Genomic DNA, 19,527 nt, shown 5'->3' on the forward strand with positions numbered 1-19,527 from the left:
GTGGACATTTTTTGCAACACAACAAGCCCTTCTCTTGCATGGGAGAAAATGGCAACTAAAAAGTAATCCCACATTTTTTTTACAACTTGAGGCCTTATTTCCTCAGAATGGCATTGACAGTTGGGATGTGAGCAGGGATAGATGGCAGTACAGCCAGTTGTGTCAGCTGTTATTGAAGCTGCCATTGCATTCATGAAGCCTAATTAACCAAGCCTATTTTAAGATCTGGGCAGGCATCTGAGTGCATGGTAAATGTTAATAATGTTCCTATGCAGAACTGCAATCCAGAGCTATAAAGATTTGTACTGACACCTCCAGAGATTTGCACATTCAGATGTGGATTCAGATTATTGGCTCCACTTTCATGGTGGAGAGGGGGGGGCTATTATTTGTGCTCCACTTGCTTTGGAAATTATACTTGAAACTCAGATTTAGGCTCATCTTCCATTTAAGTAGGAAAAAAATCCATGATTAGTAACTCCTCAGAAAAAGAGATTTGTTATTTTTCCTCCTGGGCACAGGGCCCAGATCTGCAGCTTTGGGCAAAATCCAGCTATTCAGAGCTCAGATACATGGAAGGTAGGCAGGAGGCATCCTGACCTTTCCACCCTGCCTACCATTTGTATTTCCCTGAAATTTAATGGGGAGAATATTAGTGAGATTCTATGTAAATAACTTTAAAAATTTAAAGACATGGCTGAATCCAGCACACTCCAAAAGTGGTTTTTCTCTTCCTTCAATTCTACGGGATTCTTCCTAAAACATATATCAGAAAAGGCTGAACTGCATTGGGCACTGGATGAATAATTAGAATTTTTTTTTTTTAAGCTTTTCCCATTAAGATATTTTCTACAAACAACCTTCTCAAGCCACCAGGGTGGGGTGGTTTTTGTAAAGCCACGTTGGCAGCTACATCAGAAGGAGCTTTACCTGCAGCAAACGACAAACACAGCACAAACATCCCTGTGCAGCTTTTCAGAATAATCTTACACCAGCAGCGGTTTGCTCCCCATTACCTTCAGGAATTCCTCTGCTGAGGACTGGTTTTTTTTATCTATAAATGCAGCTGCTGATGGAAATCAATGGGAGATTTGTATTTGTGGAGCTTGCAGGTCCACGGGTCAATAGCGCTCTTCCAGTCGGAGGGAGGAGGTCCAGAGCAGCCTGGATGTCACCCGGGCTGCTGGAGGGACACGGTCTGGGCTTCAACCTGCCCACAGCTGCCTCCCAAAACCTGGACAGCTGAGGAGAGCTACTAGGGGTGGGCCAGTTGCTGTTGTTTCACAAACACCACTTGCCAGGTCCCATAGCAGGCTCCTCATTCGTTCAGCTGCGGAAGGTTCTGGTTGTGCGACTCGCCCGCCAGCGCCGAGGAGTTGATGGAGCTTCTCTTGAGGATCTTGTTTATTATGTCCTTCCACGTCTTCTTGTACTGGTGCCGTAGCAAAGAGTACACAAAAGGGTCTGAAACAGCTTTGCTGTAAGCTAAGCACTTGGAAATGATCCCCCAGTGGGAGTTGATGTGGACCACAGAGGATAATTCAACGAGTCTGGGGAAAGAGGGAGGGTGAAAGAGTGAATGTTAAAAATTACATTAACCCACCCCAAACCCTCAAATTATTGCTGGGCAACTGCAACAAAACTAAAGAAAAGAAAGCCTTACTCATGAAAATGTGTATGCTGTCCTCCTCCTAAAAATTTTACAGGCTGCAAATGTAAACTTGAGGCCTGTTTGCCACAGTGCCATTGCTTGGTCTCAGGGGAATCAAATTCCTCTACTATGAGCAACCCAAAAACCCAGCTTCAATCAGAACTTGTGGTTCTGGGTCCCCTCTAGAGCACCTAAGTCACCTCACCAGGGCTACCCAGCTCTTTTGGCCAGTCCAGCTCCTAGAGACCGTTCAATGCCTTTGAGTTTGTCTGAGTTGTAGAAGCACACACGGAAAATTCATCGCTGAGAGACGGCGTATCGTACCCTGAATTGAAAAACTGGCCACTTCAAAGGGCAAGGATTCATATTTGCAACAAATATAGCAACACAAAAGTTTTAAATCATTAGGGGAGGGGGAGAGGAAAGAGCTCAATATACTGCTCATGCCTACACTAGCCCAGATAGTTCACTGTGTACTGAGGGAGAGCATTTTTGACAGGGAAATATTGATAACTCCCCACGCCTTTGAGCAGCATCAAAGGGCAGCTCTGTTCAATATGGCTCTACAGCTGTTAGAAATTATTGATTTTTATAGAGGTCAAACAGCCACGTGTGCTTTTACAGAGCCCCACATGGCAGGTCAGGTCTTTGCTGGACCTGTCTGCAGCAGCAGGTGTTCTTAAACCTGCCTGGGACATACTTCAGTTGCTCACGTTTCTCCAGACAAAGCAGCACCTCCAAAGAACATTCTGAAGGGTGGTTCCTGCAGCAGCAATGACAATAAGGTTGGTACTTCGAGCAGTTTAGAGATGAGGATTTTTTTTTCCTCAGTCATTCCACTTCATAACCTTTCACTACAATGTATTATTTAAAATAATGCTGGCAGATGTCACAGTGCAGTCAATGTGAGGGACATTTCAGGTGACCAGGGAATGTCACATGAAAATACTTGGGAATTGTTTGTGCCACTCCACTGGTGCTGCTTGGCTCAGCAGCTCTGAGGCCCCAAAGAACCTTTATCTGTCCCATTTCTCTCTCATCTCAAATAAATGAATGTTCTTTCAACCTCTCCTTGTAATTCACGGTCTTTATATTTCCTGCAAAGATGAGAACTGAGACATAATTTTCATCTGCTCGAATTTCCAGGTGGTCTCATCTGGTGTATTCTCTCTTCTTTAATAAAATGCAACTTATGACATCCACGTTAACTTGTTCTAAAATGAGAATTGACAATTTGGAAATTAATCACCTACTGAGTCATATTTGCTTTGTAATCTCTACCAAGTGGAGAACTTGTTGTTCTCCACTTCATTTATTCAATGCCTACTTCACGTTTTGAATTTCACCACGTTGAATCTCATTTGGATGATTTATTTTTACTGAGTGCTTTACAGATGTGAATTTGATTACGTTTAATTAAATTCAGCGGATGCCTTGAATAACCAAAATATGACAAATTTGTGTCTGAGGCTCTGTCAGTCAGTTCTATGAGACATTAACAGTCTCCATTTAAAGCACATCAAGCAGACACTTCAGGGTTGCAAGCCTAGACTTGCTAATTTTACCCTCATTGACTGATCAAATGAAAAGCCTACACTTTTATTAACAAGATCTTAAATATTTTCCTTGCGTTCTGTAAGCTTCCTTGACATTTACACATTTTTCAATTCTCATGTATTATTTTTTATAGTAAATTACATTTGCTGTTATCAAGCAGCAACCACAGAAATGTAGCCAAACCCTGAGCTATGCATTTCCATTTCATGTACAAACAAATAAATGTCAGCCTTTCAAGGCACATCACAGAATTTATTGCCTTTGAAAGGTTTTGTTTCTCATTTGTGAGGGAAATTATATGCACAGCTTCCATTTTCATGAAACGTTTCGGCCTAAAAGACATTTTCAGTGAAGGAACATTAATATTTCAGTGCTACCTGTAAATTAAATTTTACAATATCAACGACATAATTCCCTGACTTGCTTTCATAAGCCTCTCTTCTACTGTCTGGTCTTCAAACCCTTCTTATTTCAAAGCTGTAAACTCTTTTTCTGTGATATTTTGATCATATTTTGGAAACTTACAGCTCTGCAGAGTGTGTCATTTCACATGGCTATCCAATTATTTTATTTCCCCTTCAGTAAACAAACAAGAATGCCATGTTGAAGAGTGTGACCTTGATCTCCACACACATAATGCACACTGGAAATCCTTTATTTACATGTGCAGTTAAAATATTTTTCTGAAAGTGTGCCCACTCAGCTGGGATGCTAAAGAACACAAATTGCACAAGAATTCTGCTTCTTGTGTGCCCAAGCAGGATCTGCATATGCAGAGGGCAAACAACAGTTCAAAACCAGGCTCTGCTTACCCCCTATCCCCCAGAGATGATACAACAGAATTTTAATCATCGTCTGCCTGTTCCACCATCCTCCTCTGTAACCTGAGGGCTTGGGATTATGAACTTCTGCCTGCTATTACTTCAGGATTTTTAATTTAAGGCCAATTTCCTCACACATTGACAGCACTTATTAAGTTAGATGAGCAGAGTTCTGTATTTCAGTATGAAATGCCTGGAGTTGGAAATGAATTTTAGAAACTTGTATGACTTGTCTTCATTTTTCCTATGAAAAAGTTCTTTGGAGAAAAGAGGTTTGGAAAAAGTATATTTAATTGCATAATGATAAATGTAGCAAAGGAAGAAATGTGTACCAGCAGATTATTTTACAAAACAAGAAACAAGCTATGCCTAGAAATATTTAATGGGGGGATTACACCTGTCATGCTGGTAAAGTGGAAACACTGGATCAAAGACAATCTGATTCTGATACACTACTTAAGATCATCTACTGAACTAATTAGAAGGGTGTTTTCTTGATAAATGAAGTGCCTAATCTGATTTTTACCTCACTGTGATCTGAAAAACTCTGGTTTACCCAGAGAAGCATTTATCTGTCTGGGGTCATGAGCACAACTCCTTCACTCATTCACAGAATATTTTTAGTGTGGAAACAGGAAGATGTTATAGTGAAACCTCGTGATTTACTGCTGTCAGCCCCCAGTTCAGGGAGTACTTAAAAGCATGTTTAATTGAAATATATTGCTGATTAGGAGAGGCTGAGCAAGGCACTCCCTCTCCTGACTTCTGTCCACAGCTTACACTGTGATGGATCGTGTCTCTCTGGAGCATGCAAAGCACTGGACACAGTCCAGAAATTACACACAATTACACACTTGCTCACACAATTAAAATCCAATTCTCCCAATGCCCTCGGTGTCTGGATGCTCAGCCCTGTGTGTGAGGCTCAGGGCAGGTAGGGATGAGTGTCCTGGAACACCCAAACCTGCCCGTGTCCAGCAAGGGCTCTCAGGGAGGGAATTCCCCTTGAGCCTGCTGTGCAGCTATGGGAATTGGAAAACCAGAAACTCCCACAGACACTGAAGGGTTTGATCTGCAGCCTTGGAAGAAGCTTGGATTGATGTAAAAAATACAATACACAGATATTAAGCAGAAAAATCATAAACTCATAATTCTATAGTTGTAAGTAAGAATATGCCTTAAGTAAGAAACTATACTGAGAAGATAGTGAAGGGTTTGTAATGTAAGGGTGGGGTTGTATGGAACAAGCTGAGAGTTCAGGAGTTAAGACAGAAGCAGATGTGTGCCTGTGAGTTAGAAGCCCATTAGATAAAAGTATCCTCAGTGCAGCAGAAGTGAGTGAAGGTGATGGGTTAGAAAAGCAAAACAAACCCTGTGGCAACTGTCCATTGGGTTAGAAAGTTCTGCATTGCCTTGGAACAAAGAATTGTGACTGCTCTTGGGCTGTGGCCGAATGCTCGCTCCTCTAAAATCTCAGGGCCTCTGGGACTGATGTTTATCCGAGCAATAAATCGTTCTTAGCCTGAAAATAGTCCCACCCCTTCATTTCTAGCAGTGACAATGATGTGCAGTGATCTTTTTACACGTGCCAGAATTGAAAAGGCCAGGAATGTGGGAGGCTTCACCCCTCCTGACATGTCTGACCAGCTCCCACCCTACCCCAAAACGTCCTCATGCATCCAGGACCCTGCATTTTCCCCCTCCTCACCATCACCCTCTGTGGAGAAGCTGTTCCTCAGCAGGAGAACATTGAAGTGATCCTTGTACAGACTAAAGGGAGGAGGCTCAGGATTTTTCTACCCCCTCTTCTGTATTTTAAGGCTACTGGGACACAAATTGGGATGCCATGGAGTGAAGAGGAGGTGGGGAGGAGGTGCCTGAGTGCTGAGATGCCTTTGCAGGAGCACAGAAATACTCCTGACAGCTCTGGTTAGAGCACTCAGTGTCACTCAGGATGAGCTGCCAGCTATTCTGTGACTGGGAGGATTTTCAGTAAGTTCAGAGACCTAACATGAAATGAAAATTAACCATTTGCAAAAAGACAAGTACTTTCATATCTTACAGCTTGAGAATTAAGGCTAAATGTCCTTAATTACAAGTCCTTTCATACCATTTAAGTGCATGGCTTGCAGTGGTGTCTTGTGCCCACAAAGTGACAGTGAAGGTAATTCTAGTAAATTACTTTAATTTTCTAATTCTGGGGATTCAGGATATTACACTGAATTGGAAAAGCACACGGTTGGCCAAATGTCCAATTACATTGACTCTTAATCCAGATTTTTCAATGATTTTTTTCAAGGTGGATCTGTGTTTGAATGAGGTCAGCCACACTAATTTCTACTTAATAGTATTGGAATAGGAGATACCTTGATTTTTTTTTTTCTTTCTCTGTTGTGCATATCAGCGTCTCAGTTTTTCCAAAATCTTATAATAAGGAATGCAAGCTGTAAATTTCCTTTAACAACCAGATAACTTTTTTTTCTTTACTTTTTATTTCACAGGAGTAATTTAGTGTTTCCCACAGAAGCCATTTCCAAAGATCAGCTGGTGGATAGATATCTACCATAAATCACGAGAAGATTTTTCAGTTATGAGCCAGCACAGCTTTGATATTTGATATTTACGACTAATAAACCCTACCCAATCAGACAAAACTGTTTAAGTCTGTTGACCACATTCTCACCTCTGCTGAATCTTGTTGATCAAATTTTTATAGTCTGAGCTATTCGGGTGAGATTTTCCCTGGAGATCAACCCCTGGACTGGGAAGTCAATCAGAGCAGTAGGTGACAACTAAAAAATGTCTGTGATGCCTTGTGAAGGCTGACCTAGAACAGAGGCTGGACAGAGTTAAAGAATAGAAATAAAGAATAAAGCAGGGATTTATTAAAAGGCCTCAATGGATCCACCTTGGGCAGCACAAGAGCCCAGCCAGGGCTGCACCCAAGATGAACCAAAATGGTCCCAAAGTGCACAACCAGTCACAGGATCTCCAGAAATTTTAGAAGTTCTGCTCCATTTGCACATTGCAGTTCATTGTCCCATTCCAGCTTTAGCACATGCAGTCCCATCCTGCTTGTTTTTCTCTCTCCAGCCCACGGTGTTTGTGCTCTTGGGCTGAGATTTGGATCATTTGTCCTTGGTGCCCAGCTGGAGAAGGAATTGTTTTTTCTCCCTGCTCTGTGCAGAGAGCTCACCATCCCTTAATATGAAGCCCAGACCCACACACTAAATCAGCACAGAATGTGAAAAATATAAAGGCTTAAAACCTGAGCCATCATCTGCAAAACCTTATGGACTGACTTCCTAAATCCCTGCCATGCAAGCAGCACATTGACTGGGACACTTTACATCATCTGTTAGCTCAGTACATGCAACCTCCGTTACAGGAGTGGAAACGGCGCCTCAGATCTCCCCGGGAGACTGCAATCCTGTTCTGGCTCCGAGTGCCCTACTTCCCTGAGCCAGGAGTGCATCTCAGCAGCCTTTTCCAGGACGTAGGTTCACACTTACCTTGTGATTACATAAGGTGCAAAGCAAAGGATGAAGGTACCGATGAAGGTACTTATTTTCTTCGTCGCCCGCTGCCTCCGTCTCCTCTGCTCCTCCAGACAACGCTCTCGCACGCTGCGTGACATTCAACACAAACCAGAGCATCAGTCACAAATAACTCCAGCTCACAATTCCCAATGGCTTCACCATGGAATGATGGAGAAAAATCTGTTCTAATTGTGTAAACCAATAACAGGTGCACTGCGTTTAAGTGGGACAAAACCAAATATTAATGCATTCTCTGTTTGTCTTACCCTCCACAAAGTTCCTGACAAATACTTGGTTTGTGTGCACACAACCCCATTATATCAATTGATCTATAGAAAAATTGGTGGAATTCATCCTTGAATTCAGTTTGCAGCTCCTTCTTGAACTACTGTAAGCTGTATTTGCAGGCAAGATACTCAAAGATTTGGAAAATATCCTGTTGGAATCCAAAATGCAGGGAATTCTCAGAACTTTGGGCCTGTAAACCAAAGCTTAAAATTGAACACAGGATTTGATCTGAGACTTTGGAAAAGGCTTCCAAACTTAGGTGCTAAAAGCGAGAATGTGGATTTATAGTTTAAAGCAGAGACATGTTAAGTTAAAAAGAGGAAAGTTTCAAGTTTTAGAGTTTAAGATATCAAAAAATAAATAGTTACAGAAGTAAACAAGGAGTTTAGAATGCAATACTGTAGGTTTGTGTGTCATAACATGATTGGCTAAGAAAACTCACACTGTAGCATGGGGCCATAAGACAAAATACGTAAGGATTGGGTCAAAAACATAAATATCCTTTTTGGCAGTGTTTAATTGGTCAATAACTCCTTAAAAGGTCTTGTAATGAAGGGTCTTGGGACCTTCTGAGCCATGCAGTGAAGATGTGAGCTGAACTCACCCTTCCTATGTCGAAGATAAGAAAATAAATCTCATCATCAAAAGTAATTCAGCAGTCCTGTCTCTAACTCATTCAAAGTTCCTTCAAAAATCCCCAAATATCCAGAGTGGGATAGGGAACATGCTTATTCCCTAGAAACAGCAATCCCAACACCACTGCCTTGGAGAGGAGAAACGTCCCAGCAAGATACCCAACAAAACAACAAAATCATAATGGGAAGAAGAACACTCTGAACCTCCAGCCCAGCATGGGAGCTCCCACTGTGTCCCAGAGCTGTGAGCTGTGTGGCCATAAACATCCTGTCAGATCTGCAGGGCTGAATGCTCCCCAAAGCTGGAACTGTTTCATAAATCCACAGTCTGGGATATCCTCATTCCTCACCTCAAACCAGCCCTGTTTCTAACTAAACAGTTGCAAATTAGTCACACCTTGGTTTCTTTCCTTCCGATGGTATTTTAGGACAGGAGCTTTTCCTTTGAGTTTTCTGCCAGTGGTTTCAGCAGGCCACCAGAGAGTTCTGAATGCCCTCGGGGTGCCAGTAGGGCTGAGGCCTTGTTTCAGTGCAAAAAATCCCTGAAATCAGCACACTGGCTTGTGAAAACAATGATTAATGTGAAAGCTCATCCTCCTCTGCCTGTTTGAGGGACTCCTGTGCTCCCTATGGTTTCTGAGGGAAGTGGAGGAGCTCCTGTCTACTCCAGGCAGGTGGATCGGGCAGCACTGGTGTCTCCCACAGTGCCAGGACTGCCTGTACCTCAATAAATCCCTTTGGAAAGGGCACAGCAGAGCCAGACTGGCATCCTGAACCCCTCTCTGTGCACATGGCAGAGCTGCTGGCTGCTTGCACAGATCCCACAGTGACACAGTCATTTTTCAGGCAAACTGAGTTGGCTGGCCCATGTCCTGAACTTATATAAATATATATTTTTTTTTTAACCCAACTGTTTGGCATTGGTCTTTCCATTTTTGTTGTAAATTTTTAATTGATGACTCACTGTCAGACTCCACACTCTCACAGCTCTGAGGCTCATGGCCATACCCTGACATTATTTACTTCATCTGTAAATGTTTTATCAACACCCATACACATGTTGTGTCCTGAGGATCTCAGTGTGTTTCAGTGATCTCTATGGCAATGAGTTCCTTTGGTTGTGTTAAAGTGCTTCCTTTGCTCCATTCTAAATTTGGTCTTACATTGCCAGGCCCAGAGCAGCTATCATGACATGATTAAATAAATACCGGAGGAAAAGTTTGTTCTTCTAACAAATTGTATTTGTCTTAAAGAATAAGACACATTTAAAGGTGTTACATGTTCTATATGTGGATTATTTGCAGCTAGAAATGACAGCTGAGAAGGAAAAAAAATCCACATTTTCAAGGGAACCTGTGTGCTTTCAATTCTGCAAGAGCTGAGGAACTTGGAGTATTTTTATGTGCAGAAAAAGTGTTTCATGAGCTTTGTTTAAGATCTGTGTTCTTAAATTCAGAATATCCCAAGCCCATGGCAATACAGGAAAGTGAATCTCCAAAACAGGTTCAATTAAGGTACTGTTAGGGAGGAGAGGGTGGTGTAATTTTTGTCTCTGTTTCCCCAGTTACATCTTTTCCTTTCTGGCACATGCAAAGCTGTCTCTCACTCCTGGAGCTCACCCATGACTGTCCTGGTAGACTTAAACCCATTTCTTTTGTTCAGCCCTTCCAGATGTATCCAATAAATACCACATCACAGAGAAATGTATTTTATCTCACCCCTTCATGTAGATCATGTACACAGATGAATATTTTGGTTTTGCACATGCTTTCATGCACTAAGATAAGACACGTGTGAGTTCTAGCAGTGACATCAGTAATACAACAAGATTATTGGCTAAGCTTTCATTTAAAGATTTTAATATCCTGGGAAATCTGAGCTATATCCCTTTGAAGGTTTGGCATTTTAAACAAAGTTTATGGGATATTGGACCTTAAGATGTGTGGAGCTGGGTACATCAAAAAGATAGTACAGATAATTTGAATTAAGAAATACATGGGTTAAGCACTTAAGTGAAGTTTTGCCCAAATCTCCAACAATACTCAAGATATTTTGGTCTTAAGAACAAAGAAAAAGCAGGATCCACTAAAAAAGCCACAGCTAGCTTGAAATGCCCTCTAAGCACTCACAGATATTTGCAGGGTATTTGGAGGTTTCCTTTGTGCTCGTCCTGAATGATCTTCAGGAGATCACTCGTGTCTTTCTAAGTCACAGGTAATAAAGCCATCTGTCACAACTCCTGTCACCAGACCCCCCTGCGGGTGGATTCTGAGTCATGGGAGGCAGAAAATTGTCTGTACACATTTCCCAGTGTTAAAACTGGGGCTCCTCTGCAAAGAGCCAGAGTTGGCGAAGTCTAAAGTGGGGTTGCAAACTTTCTTCTCCCATTTGGACTCTGCCAGCATCCACAGCTGTGCTGTCAGGTACCACAGGGCACCCAGGAATTGCCTGTTACACAATGCACACGATGCCTTTGTTATGTCAGACGCTTCTGAGCATCTCTGACTCTGCCAGCAGAGCTGCAGCCCCCGTGCAGCTCTCTCAGGAGGGTTGGTGACCTGACATCTGCCCCTTTCAGCAGCAGGAACTGTCACTGGTTAAAGCAGCCCCTCCAGGGGTCAAATCAGCCATCAGTTCTGTCGGGTAGAAAAGAAACTAAAACTCCTTTCTTAGAGAGAGGCACGTCTCTCTAAGAATAATTTGGTGTCAGAGGTAAAGACAGTGGCGCAGGTTGCTCACAGCAAAGTGCCTGCACAGCTCTGTCTCCCCTGAAGGGAGGAAGCATCATTCCCACAGCCCCACTGAATCCACCCCGCAGTGAGAGGGTCACAAAATGCACAAACACCCTCAAATCAACCTCAACCCTAAAAAATGCAGGGGAGGAAAAGCAACACTGAGATTTTTGCCCTTTTACTAAACTTTGCTGTGCAGTCCAGGCATACTTTTAACATTAGGCAAAACGAACGGGGTTTCAAACAGCACTGGTGGGTTTATGGCACTTTCCTGGGAGTAACCAGCACATCTCCTCATGCTGCAGGAACTAAGGCAGTCGAGGCACAGTTCATCAAGCAGACAGCACGTAAGGCAGGAGGGTGTTTTTTCCTCAGTGTGACTTGGTGAATAAGGGAAGATTTATCCCTGCATTTCTCAAGAACGGCAACAAGACTTGCTCAAAGTTCTGCTCTGCATTCTTGGTCAAGAGACAGCTCAAACAGCTTAACAGGAGAATTCTCTCTCTCTGAGCAAATGCTTTTGTCCCTCTAAAATGTGCTGCCCTGCCCTGATCCTTCCAGACTTATTTGTCTTAGCCTCAGGCATCCCCAGACCGTGACCTGTGTTTGAGGACAGCCACATGTGCTCTGAGCCCTGCAGCTCTGCTCCTGGCTGCCTGCAGATGGAGAGGCTGGTGCAGCAAAGGGGAGCAGGGATGGTCAGATGGGATGTGTGGCATGGGAGTGCCCTCTCTCTCTGCTCTCTGCTCTCTGCTCTCTGCTCTCTGCTCTCTGCTCTCTGCTCTCCTCTCTTCCAGGCAGATTTCCTCCCAGTATCACACACCGAGCCTGCATCCCTTCCAGACCTATACATCAATTATTCATGCAAGATTTATGGCTTACGCATAATTCCTGGTGTGACTTCTGCACACATTCCTCTCCCTGTTTGGGTCTTGCCTTCCAGCCCACAATCCTGCCAGTCCCTGGGGACTTTTCTCCTCTTGTCTCGAGGGACTTGCCTAAAATCTCCCATTTGAAATGAGCTTTATACATCCCTTGTTTGTCACATTAACACTGCTGCTGAATTCTCTCTCACTTAAGGTTTAAGTACAGGCATTCGAGCACATGAATTTTGCAGATGTAATTCCCTCAAGGATTCTGCCTTCAGGAATGATAAAGTTACAGAGACCACAGCAATGAAGAAACTGCTGGGAAAAGGAGAAGCAGGCAACACTCAGCTTCCCTTCCAAACTCCAAGGGACATGTGCAGCCTCCTCCTTCTCAGGGATCCAGCAACGGGTCTTGGGCTGACAGTGCCCAAAATATGCAAAGCTATCGACCAAAAAATCCACCTTCAGATACAAAGGGCAGTGATCTGATCACTGTCTCAAAGGGAAGTGCTTGCTTGACCAAAACTGCCTGTTCATTTGCTCTCCCTCCCAAAACAAGTCCTTAAGCCTAACAAAAAATGAGTTCAGCAATCAGAGAATTAAAAACAAGTGAAAAGAACCGTGCAGAAACAGGATGTTTGTTTCCTCCCCCTCCCCATGCCCTGCTGTGAGACAGATTAGTCTCTATTTACCACAACACTGAGCCCCCTCCTCACTTCTTCTGCCACGACCAGTTGCTGAACTCAGGGGAAGCTTACCTGGGATGGATGTCCACAAGCAGCACCAGGGTCTGCATAGTGATCACGTCGATGCGCTTACAGTGGAACCGTGCCACCTTCAGCACTTTGAGATATGTGAAACACAGCACTACCAGGGAGAGGAGGAAGCTGAGGGCGTGAAAGACCCCAGTGAAAATCACAAACTGTGTCCTATCCTCTGGTCTCTTGTTGTAGAGCGTGCAGGAGGCGTAGAGGTGATGGAAACCCAGCCAGGAGAGAGAAGCTGCCACTATGGGGAACGACGCCGAGTGCAACCACGTGTAGCTCAGAATGAGAGCGGCGTCTCGGTACCTCATTTTGGAGTGATAACTTAGAGGGAAGACCACAGCAATCCACCTGTCAATGCTCAAAGCTGCCATGCTCAGCATGGAGTTGGTGGTGAGGAAAGTCTCCAGAAAGCCCACAACGTGGCAGACCTGATCTCCTCCCGGCTGACTTTTGTAAATGATCCCAGCCAAGGTCAGGGGCATGCTCGAGACGGCCATCAACAGGTTGCAGAAGGTGAGGTTGAGGATGAACAATCCCGGGACCTGCTTGCGGATGTCGGCGCTGTACAGGAAGCACATCAGCACCAGCACGTTGGCCAGCAGGGCCACGAGCATCAGCACCACCACCACGAAAGCCAGGAGCAGCTCCCAGATGCTCATGGTGCGTCCGGTCACAGCAGGGACATCTCCGAAACTGCGCCGCGCCGGCACCGGGGGACCATGGTGCGAGGTGCCCCCGCCTCGCCCTCCTCCCCAGCCTGCTCGCTCCCGTGCATGCCCTCCGTATTTTTAGAGGAGCTGCAGTTTTCTCCTCCAACCTCCCCCTCCTCGCTGCTCCTTTCCACGTCAACGCTTCCCGAGACGTGCACAAAAGCACTGGGAATGCCCATCAAACTGCAAGGAGGGATTAAAAAATATCAGCAGGACTGAACCACTGTCTGCCGTCGGTCCATTTTGAGGAGAGCGTGTTATTCTGAGAAGCTGCTCTCCTGAGATCCCTAATTATCAGCCCCAAGCTTGCAAGCAATCCACCGAGTGAATTGTGCTCTCTTTCTCCCTTGCTTTCTGCCTCTCTCTCCCTCTCTCTCTTTCTCTCCCCTCCCCTCTCCTCCAACCCTCACTCCCTTCCAGGCTGAATGTAACCTGCTTTTTATGATCACAGATAAAAACCCCATTAATGGATTAAAGCATGCACACTGCTGGTGATTCGCAAACGTGATTATGTCATCCCTGCTCCACAACCCCTCCCCTTCTCCCTGCGACCGTGACTAGACTTTCCTCAAGAGGAATCCCATGCTTGCATTTAATTGATTTAGCCATTAATTTGCAAACAAGCCTTGTAACCGAATTCCTGCACTCCAGCGTGTTCCCTTCATTTCAGCGCATCACTTGCAGTGCTGCTGCTTGCTCTCAGCCAGGGCAGGGGCTTTCTTTTCTCTTCATTAGCTCTGCTTAGAGAGATGGGGGAAATGGATATATTCTGCTACTTCTCTGGAGCTGTAATTAGGCTGTGGGAATGGTTTTACTGCTGGGGTTCAGCACTTTGCAGTTAGTTGTCTCCAAATACCATGTGGAGGAGGAAACTGATTGCTTCCCCTCCTTTAAAAGCAGGGAAATCAAAGCCCAGATGCCAGAGCCACATGCCCAAGGTCACAGAGCAGGTGAGGGGCAGAGGCAGCATCGTGCTGCAGGTACCTTTATTCCCTCAGCCTTTCTCCTTCCTCCTAATCAAAGCCTCCCTCCCTGTGAGGGTGAGCACCCTGTGAGATCAAAACCAAAAAGCAGCTTGGCAAAGGAAATAGGAATGAGTAGGAATGAGTCTGACTTGCACATAATTAGGTGTCAAAATTAAGTTTGTTTTAAAGGACGGAGCAGGAGTTGATTTCTCATTGCTTTTCCTGTCTCTTTAAATCAGTTTTAACCGGGGACGCTGAGAGTTTGTGAGCAATCAGGACAGCTTTCTGATCGAGGCAGCCAGGCTTTAATCCCTGCACAATGAGAAGGCAAAAGATCCCCTGCAGCACAGTTATTGGGGCTCAGTAAGTGCCTCTGCACGTGTGGGAAAGCTCGATGCTCGATGCTCGGGCAGTTTTCCCTCGGAGCCCTCCAGAGCTGTGCATCTCCACCAACAGCAGCTGTTCCCTGCAGCTCAGGAGCAGAGCTGGCATCCTGCTCGCTGCCAGAGCTTGGCATGTTGGAGAAAAAGCCTCTTTCACTTCAGCTTTGGTTTGTTTTGTTTTCAAAAGCCAGGCTTTAAAGGGCTGGAAGGAGCAGCTCAGGGTCTGTCCCTCAGCCCTGAGAGCTCCCTGTGTCCAGAACACGACTCCTCGTGCTGAGGGGATGAGGAGAGACCTACAGCGTTTGTCTCCTTTCCAAAGTCAGTGAAGTGGTGGAGTGACCACCCCTGGGAGTGCTCAAAAAACGTGTGGATGTGGCATTTGAGGACGTGGCTTAGTGGTGAACGTGGTGGAGGTGTTGGGTTGATAGCTGGACTTGATGATCTAAGAGGGATTTTCCAACCTTAGTGATTCTGTGAGACAATCCTAAAGGTGTCCCCTTCTTTAAATACGAGGGGTTGTTGCCCTCTTAGGAGAAGTGGACTGAGGAAAGGAGGGACAAGATGAAGGTTTTGCTGCTGCTTCACAGCACCAGAGCCCCAGCAAGTTTCCTCCTTGTGTAGGAAGCAGCAGCCCTGCTGAGAGGGGTCTCCTGGCATCAACAGCCTGAGCAGGGTGTCCAAGGGACACTCAGAGACAGCTTAAAGCCTTCAAGCTCAGCAGGCAAAGGCAGCTGCAGGACCACAGGAAGGTGCTGTGTGAGCTGGGATTCACCATGAAGAAAAATGTGGGAAAATTTGCTAGGAAGAACCAGGGGGGAAAAAAAAAATGGGAAATTCTGGTGATACATTTATGAGAGGCAGGAACTCTGTGACAGTGGTAAAGGGGGAAACTCGCCCCCAGTTGGCATCAAGGGGATTCCTGGCTCTTCTTTCCACACTCAGCCTCCTCCTGGGCTCAAATTAACCCTGCAAGACCCCCAGCTGCACAAGGACAGGGGAATTCAGGCTTTTCCCCTGCCTCCAGTGCACGAGGCCACGGGTTTATCAGGGTGGTTTCCTGACAGAGCATGCTGTTATCCCTTCAGTGAGCTGTGGTGCCTCCAGGATTGAAAAACTCTGCTCCTGAGTAATTCCCTGCTGTGACAGGGGTCTGGCATCAGTGTCGAGCCTGGGTGAACAGTGGGGGAGGAAATTCATGCCCGGAGAACAAGGACTAGGGATGACAGTTGGGAAAAGAGGATTCTCCCGAAGCGATAGATGTGAAATAATGGGAGGCAGAAGGAGAGAGTTCAGTGAAGCTGTGATGGAATATGGAAGGTCAGATCTGGGGAAAAATCTACAATCAAAGGGAAAACCTTTGTAGATATCAGGAGGAAGCTGAAGTTTTTTCTCAGTGAATAATTTGAGTGTCAGTGTGTATTTTGTATTCTGAAGGCCCAAATGATTTACATAACTAATTCCCCTGTTGTTAGTCCCTGCAGCAGAGGGGGTTTGCTGAACACTTCTGGGTTTATTTATTTTGTGTACCTAAGGGAGCACGATGGAGCCATGAAATGGCTTCATTTTATACAGATCAGGAGGAAAGAATCTGCTGGGCATCTGTCGAGGGTTAACCCCAGCTGGCAACTGAGCACTGCTAAGTCACTGCCTATCCCCAGAGGATGGAATCCTGGGATAGAACTGTGGATAGAATCAGAGAGTCATTTGGGTTAGAAGAGAGTAATTTGGGTTAGAAGAGAGTAATTTGGGTTAGAAGAGAGTAATTTGGGTTAGAGCAGAGTCTAAGACCATCAAGGCCAAGGGAGCTCTTTAGGCTCTCCTGTGGGTTAACTTTGGTTAACCCGTGGTTAACAGCCTGTACTATGCAAACCCTTGGCAGGTTTGCTTGATGGAGACAGAAGCCACAGGTCTGTCTCTCTCTGGGATGTCAGAGGTGACCTTTACACCTCCTCTGTCACCTCCCCTGGCCAAAAATTAATTTACTTCAGCCCCTACTCTCCCCAGCCCCAGATAATGAGCATCACCCAGTGGATGCTTGCCTGGCTCCTTCCTCTCCAGCAGGTTCTGTGTGTGGCACACTGGGACTAACTGGGACTAACCAGGTGGCTTCTCATGGACCACCTTTCTGGGGATGTGGGGAGAGAAGCCCTCCACTGCTTCACCTCAGAGCCCTGGAGCTGAGAGTGCCAGGACAGCTCCTCAGCTGCTCCCCAGAGCCCTCCTGGTGAATTTTCCACGCTCGGGCTGTCACTGCTGCTTTGCTTCACAGAATTAAACAAACATCAGGCACATGGCTGGTGCTCCTGGCACTTCTGCCTGCTGGATGGGCTTTTAAGGACTCTTAGGGCAGCTAAGGAAATCAAATCAAGGCAGGAAGAGCAGAAAGCCATGGGAAGCTTTGAGTCAGGGAGGGTTGTGGGTGGAGATGTGTGAGTAGGTGGATGGCAGAACTCTCTCCTCCCCTGAGCTCCTTTGGAGCCAGGTGAGAGCTTCCTTCCTTCCTGGGGACCAATTAGGGGATGAGCAAGCCCAGTGACTTGGTCCCTCTGTGTTATTCTGGCAAATGCAGGATGTTAAATGACATATTCCAGCAGGGGCTCTGGTTCACAATTCATATTTTAGAATCAGTCCTATCAGCACCATCAGTGATGCAGATATTGAGTCACACTTCATCTTCATATGGAGCTCTGTAAGAACAGCATTCTTTTAAAGGAGGGAGTGCGTGGATGTACCTGCTTTATTTGGTTTACCTCAAAGGCAGAAAGGGGGGCTCAAAATAGAGCTTGGGCATTAGATTTTAATTGCACTGCCATTTCTTACCCCAGGAAATATTTATTAACAAAAAATAATTAGCTACATTTTAATGCTTTTAAAGATATAAGGGACTTCTAGTTCGGTTTTCTTTTTTTTTTTTTTTTTTTTTTTGTTCTCAACCTATTTTTACTCCTCGCCTCTTGCTTAATGCTAATGAATAAAAGAGTAACTAATGGGAAAATTAACATCATCGAGGGATGTTGAAAAACTCCAATTAAACAAACAAAATTCCATCTGATTTAAATGGAATTAAATTAGTATATCCATAATATCACAGCCTGTAGAATTATTCAGCACACACCAACACCCTTCCTGTTTCAAACTTTTCTGGAAATAATGATTTCTAGCCTCCAGGAACTGTTGAAATATTATCTTAGAAATATAATAATAAAAATATAATTCTAAATGGAATCTTAGAGTGGTTTGGGTTGGAAGGGAGCTGAAAGCTCATCCAGTTCCACCCTGCCATGTGCAGGAACACCTTCCACTGTCCCAGGGTGCTCTGTCCAGCCTGGCCTTGGACACTTCCAGGGATCCAGGGGCAGCCACAGCTGCTCTGGGCACCCTGTGCCAGATTCCCATTTCTGTTTTTCTCTAGGATGCTTTTTGCAGCAGCTGAAAGAGAATTGTCTTTGCAATCAGAGCTGCCTTGTGAATTGATGCAGCAGCCTGAGTTTTGCTTTGCCTTGGGAAGTTTGTTCTTGTTCAGGGGACCTGGAGAGGGCTTGAAGAGATTTAGGGACCTGTATCCAAGTGGGAAGGTGATGAAACTGGAAGGTTTTTATTCAGGGAAAGGAATTAAGCTTGGGTAACCTCTCATAAAGTCACCTAGGATGTGCTGTTACTCTGGGATTTAAACTGTCCTGGGCAAAGCACTGGATATTTGAAATGCAGAGGAAGAAGGAAGACAGTTGCGAATTTAAAGACCCCAAATATTCTTGGCTGTCTGAAGACAGGTAAAGCAAATTAGTTCCCAATTTTTTAGGAGGAAAGGCAGGACTGGATTTGCTAGATGTTACATTTTATATTGGTCCTATATGTGATACAAGTGATATAAGTGACACCTGTCAAGTCTACACTGCTCTAGATAGAACTTGTTCACTTTACCCTGTACTCCTTCAAAATGTCAGAGCAGAAATCACTTTTGTCACACTTGCTCTTTTTAGATGTGTGGTATTTCAATTTCCTCTTGTTTTAAGCTGGGCTGGCTCCTTCTCACTCAGCAAAGATGAAAATAGAGGCTTGAACAGAAGGCTTTCAAAATGATACATCGATGTCAGTGCCTGCTTCTATATAAAAAGTCATACATGAGCATGCCCCCTTGTAAACTTCCATTTAGCAATTAGCTAAGTGTTTTATTTCTCATCATTTCCTCTACTATAGCAATTTGTTGTGGATATTCTTATCTATCCACTTCTTTGCATGCCATGCCATGTCCATTAATAATCTTGTTCTCTTGTGATTGCAATATTTGAGTTTTGCATCTTGGTTGGTTTGGAGTTTGGTTTGTTTGGGTTTTTTTTTTTTTTTTTTTTTTAACTGAACAGAATAGCATTTCTGCTCTTTCTAATAAGTTCTGCAGGGGAGGAGGTTATGATACATATGGGGATGATCTAACCAAATATGTCTGTTTTATTAACGAAGGATATTTGGATCTTTGCTGCAGGCTGGGCAGAAGAGTTTGGGTTCAAAAATACATTTAATTTCCATGAGCATATGTATTTTTTTTTTTCAGGGCTTGTTTTTGCTTTGCCTCCCTTACTCTGCTGGGATTTTGGACTTCGGGGCTCTACTCC

At 44.7% G+C, this 19,527-nt stretch overlaps 1 protein-coding gene across 1 annotated transcript; it reads right to left on the minus strand.

Annotated features, from left to right (window-relative positions):
* Window positions 1–1,318: 1,318 nt before the first annotated feature.
* On the minus strand, window positions 1,319–13,518 carry GPR26 (G protein-coupled receptor 26). The gene is made up of 3 exons (XM_053949554.1): window positions 12,851–13,518; window positions 7,542–7,655; window positions 1,319–1,550 (listed from the first exon to the last, which is right to left on the minus strand). Exons 1-3 carry the CDS (start codon window positions 13,516–13,518, stop codon window positions 1,319–1,321), a joined length of 1,014 nt encoding a protein of 337 aa, XP_053805529.1.
* Between the last annotated feature and the right edge of the window lie 6,009 nt (window positions 13,519–19,527).

Source organism: Vidua chalybeata, chromosome 8 (assembly GCF_026979565.1).
Source record: "Vidua chalybeata isolate OUT-0048 chromosome 8, bVidCha1 merged haplotype, whole genome shotgun sequence".
Taxonomy (NCBI): domain Eukaryota; kingdom Metazoa; phylum Chordata; class Aves; order Passeriformes; family Viduidae; genus Vidua; species Vidua chalybeata.